General features: G+C 36.3%; 1 protein-coding gene across 1 annotated transcript; it reads right to left on the bottom strand.

Moving 5' to 3' along the window:
• Positions 1–3,572: 3,572 nt before the first annotated feature.
• On the bottom strand, positions 3,573–4,523 carry LOC131914099 (olfactory receptor 7D4-like). The gene has a single exon (XM_059266693.1). It carries the CDS (start codon positions 4,503–4,505, stop codon positions 3,573–3,575), a length of 933 nt encoding a protein of 310 aa, XP_059122676.1. The 5' UTR covers positions 4,506–4,523.
• Between the last annotated feature and the right edge of the window lie 262 nt (positions 4,524–4,785).

The following is a 4,785-nucleotide window of genomic DNA, read 5'->3' as shown; positions in this document are numbered from 1 at the left end:
TTGTTTTCTTGGACTAATCATGAGTGAATATTAGATTTTGTCAAAGACCATTTCTGCATTTATTGTTATGATAATATACATAAGTGGATTTATTGCATTTATTGAATTTCTTATGTTGATTATGCCTACATAATTATGTAAAGCCAACTTAGTCATAATGGGCAATCTTTTATGTACATCTGTATTTTTGATTGCAAGCATTTTACAAATTTTTGTTTTTATTATTTTATTTTTTTACATGTAAGGGTGTTTTGATAGTATGTATATCTGTACAACATGTTCACACATGGTGCATACAGAGGCCAGAAATTTGTATTATACACCTGCAACTTGAGTTGCAGACATTAGTGAACTCTTATATGAGTGCTCAGAATTGAACCCAGGTAGACAGTCCAGAAGAGCAGCCAAAGGCCTTAAACCTGAGTCACCTTTCAGTCCTCAGTGTTTTTTTTTAAATTGAGGGTTTTTGAATTTATGTTCATTGCGGATATTGGTCTGTATATTCTTTTTTTGTTTTGTTTTGTGCCTTTACCTGGTTTTGATATTAGAGTGTATATGGTGTCATAGAATGAGTTTGGGTATGTTTCTCCTGTGTCTGATTTAGAATTTTTTAGAATGGGTGTAGATTTTCTTAAAATGTCTGATAGAATTCTACTGTGAATTCATCTTGCTCTGGATTTCTTTTAATTGAGAAGTAATTTGTTACTATATCAGTCTCCTCATTTGTTATGGGACTGTTTCAGCTTTGAATTCTCTGTTTGATTGGATGTCCACAAGCAGAAGGATGAAATTAAACTCATATCTATCACCTTACATAAGAAGGAACTCTGAATGGATAGGTGACCTAAATGTAACATTCTGAAACTTCTAGAAGAAAACATAGGCAGTAACCTACAAGATATAGGTGTGAGAAAAGACATTCTGAATAGAACTCTATTTGCCCAAGCCTTAAGTCAACTATTGACAAGTAGGACTCATTAAATTAACAGACTTCTGTGTATCTATGGAGTCAATTGAGTGAAGAGGAAGCCCACAGAATGGGAAAGAATATTTGCAGTTATGAATCTGAGAGAGGATTTATATCCAAAATATATGAAGAATTAAAAATAAAACCTTAAAAACCAAAATAACCTATTAAAAAATAGGCCTGGTACCTGAACAGAAATTTCTCTAAAGAATACACAAATGGATATGATATAGCTCAAGAAATAGTCATCACCCTTAGCAATTAAGGAAATGGGAATGCAAACACCTTGAGATGTCATTTTGCCACATTCAGAATGACAAAGATAATCAAAAACAACTACAAAAAGTAATAGACAACAAATGCTGAAAGGTTGTAGGAGAAAAAGAAACCTTCACTGAAAAATTCTGTAACTATTAACTGGCTCAGTAACTCTGGAAATCAGTGTGGGGAATGCTCAATGAGTTAAAAATAAATGTATCAAATAACCAAGCTATACCACTCCTTTGTATACGCCCAACTTGACATCCTATATACCAATACTTGCTCAGGCAAGTTTATTGTTGTTCTATTCATGATAGCTAGGGAGTGAAACAAAGCCAGATACCTTTTGACTGGTGAAAGTATAACGAAAATGTGATACATGTTCATTATGGAAAACTACTCAGATGTAATGGAAAATAAAATCATGAAATATATAGTTAAATGAAAGGGACAATTAAAGATCATATTGGATGAGGTAACTCAGGTATTTAAAGACCATTGCCTGGGTTTTTTCTCATCTGATGCTATATCTGTTAATTATCAGATGTGTGTACATAAACTAGAGTAACTCCAGAATCCTAAAATTAAAAGGGGACCTTAAGATGGGTATGGGTTAGCAATGGAAGGGGAATTGCAGGCTCTTCATGGTCAAAGGGGCTCTGTTTGTGAGGGGAAGAGGGAGATAATTACAGAAGGAAAAGGGAGGATCATTAAAGTAACTGTAAGGATGTCTGAAAATTCATAAGGAGTCATAGTATTCACCTTCTAACTAAAATACTTACATCACAAGAAGTCCCTACATAAATATACACATATAGGTTAAACAAAATTTTCTCATCCAAGATGCCAATGCTCCCATCAAGAGCCACAGAGCACCTATCACATTCTCTTATGCAGGCAGGAGAACCTGTCCTTTTAGTTTTGGTCAGGGTTGTCCAATATACTGCCCGAACATCATAGGCTATTACTATTGACCTTAGTTGCTACCCCCAGAGGTAGAAGGTGAGTCCCTATTGCTGAAGAGACCATACACTTCACACACAGAAACCAAAGGCCCCTGAACTGGAACTGACATGAAAACCTTTTCCCTGTACACTACCTAAGTGGTACAAAGAGATTCCATACAAGATTCCAAAAAAAAAAAGAGAGAGAATCAAACAACAGTCCTACAAAGCTATAACTCCCATTATTCACAATAATAAATAGCATTTTGTGATAACCCTAAAGTCTCAGAGGTGGCATGCATAAGAACACCTCTTTAATTTGTCTTAATATTGGTTGAACTAGACGAGAATCACTTCTGATACTAGAAACCAACTACCCAGTGCTGGTGAAGAACCTACAACCACCACTTGACTAATCCAGTATAATCCTTAACTACATTTTAAATATTTGTCTCTTTATGCACAGTTAAGCATAGGCCCCACTCCTCATCAAGGCAGTTGTCCTTGTAAAAGATGTAAACCATTACACAAAACCACAACCAATCAACATGTAGAGTTATGGAGCCCATTCCCAGTAGACATGTCAACAATAAATCTCTTGAACCTAAGGTTCCTAAGGAATCATTGAAGGAGATGGGGTGGAAGATTTTAAGCATCAGAGGAATAGGAAGTTTGCTGTGAGATTGTGTCTCCTGGGAATATCAAAATCTACACCCATAAAGTCTCACCAATATGACTGCCTAAACATGAGCAGAACAAATACTGTACCAATAGATATACAAAGGATGGTGGGCATAGGCAAAGGAGGCCTCAATCCTAAACAAAGAACTTCAGGCAACTCAATAATGCAGAGATAATGAGAAATAGTCTTCCCTAGAGAGTAAGTCATCAATTGGTTACCCAATGCCAAATTGTCAGCCCTTTAAATATGTATATACATATGCAAGTACCATTATGTGAACAAGGAGACTTTATTTATATATTTGGGAATATATATATATATATATATATATATATATATATATATATATATATACATATGTGTGTGTAACAACAATTAATGGGAAAGAGTCTTTAAAACTGAAAGAGAACAAGAAGGAATATATAGGAAAGTTTGGACGAAACAGAAAGAATGTGGAAATGTTTTAAGTATATTTGAATCTCAGAAACAAGGAAACTCAATAAAATTGACCAAAATGCAAATATTTATGTCTTACTATTTCATGAGAAATGTCTATAGCAGTGACATAAGGGGAATATATATAAACATACACAAACTGATCACTCTCTTTGAACTGAAAATCACATAGGCAACATTTCATAGATGAGTATAATATTGAAATTTATAGCATTTATCTAAGTAGCTGTAATATACCCTTAGTTATTTGGCCATTGATCCATCAAGGAGAGCCTGCTTTGATGAGTCTTCCCAGAGCCCCCTTCACATCCTTGTTCCTCAGACTATAGATGAAGGGGTTGAGCATGGGGGTGACCACAGTGTACATCACTGAGGCTACCGTGCTACCATGGGAAGAGTGGGTTACAGCAGAACTGAGGTAAACACCAAGTGTTGTTCCATAGAACAAGCAGACCACACAGAGGTGAGATCCACAGGTGGAAAAGGCTTTAAATTTGCTTGCAATGGAGGACATTTTCAACAAAGAGGAGACAATCTGAAAGTAAGAAAAGAGGATGCCAGAGGCTGGAAACACACCTAGTAAGGCAGTAGCCACATACACAGTGATGTTATTGATGAAAGTATCAGAGCTGGCTACCTTAAGGATCTGAGTTATCTCACAGAAGAAATGAGGTATTTCAGTGACTCTGGAGAAGGTTAATCGCTTTATTAGTAGAACATGAACCAGGGAGACTGTTAAAACTATTATCCATGAAATCAGAACTAGGAGGCTGATGAACTGAGAGTTCATAATGGTTGTGTAATTTAGGGGGTGACAAATGGCCACAAAGCGGTCAAATGCCATTATGCTTATAAGGAGGTTATCCATTCCAGCAAAAACCATAAAGAAATATGCCTGAATGAGACACTGTAAGTAGGAGATGTCTTTGCTCTGTGCCTGAATGTTCACCAGCATCTTTGGGACAGTAGTAGAGGTAAAACAGATGTCCACAAAAGACAGGTTGGAGAGGAAGAAGTACATGGGGGTGTGGAGGTGAGTATCAGAGCTGGCAGCCAGGATGATGAGCAGGTTTCCAAGCACTGTGACCAGATACATGGATAAGAACATTCCAAAGAGGGGGAGCTGCACTTGTGGATCATCAGAGAGCCCAAGCAGGAGGAATTGTAGTACTTCTGTGTGATTTTCTCCTTCCATGCCAGAGGCTTTTCTCCTTTATAAGGAAGCAAAAGTTCAGCAAACATCCAGGTGGACCCCAGGAAGAAATCAATTCATACTTCTACAGATGTTTTTCACTCCCGAGGTTTCCTTCCACTCACCTTTTCCAAGACTTAATTCATTTAACTATTAAATGCTCATAATAATCTTTTGTTAAATGTAGGAGAAATCTCTTTTGGTTTTTCATTGAAGAGCCTTTATGAATTCCTTCTTAACTTGTGTCCATAAGCTTGTTTAATTTTTATTGTAATTATTGTAT

Source organism: Peromyscus eremicus, chromosome 7 (assembly GCF_949786415.1).
Source record: "Peromyscus eremicus chromosome 7, PerEre_H2_v1, whole genome shotgun sequence".
Classification (NCBI taxonomy): Eukaryota; Metazoa; Chordata; class Mammalia; order Rodentia; family Cricetidae; genus Peromyscus; species Peromyscus eremicus.
Note: the sequence above shows the minus strand (reverse complement) of the source record. Positions and strands in the feature narration are given on the sequence as shown.

Coding starts and splice junctions, on each gene's coding strand:
- LOC131914099 (XM_059266693.1), bottom strand. CDS start 4,505: ATGGAAGGAGAAAATCACACAGAAGTACTACAATTCCTCCTGCTTGGG.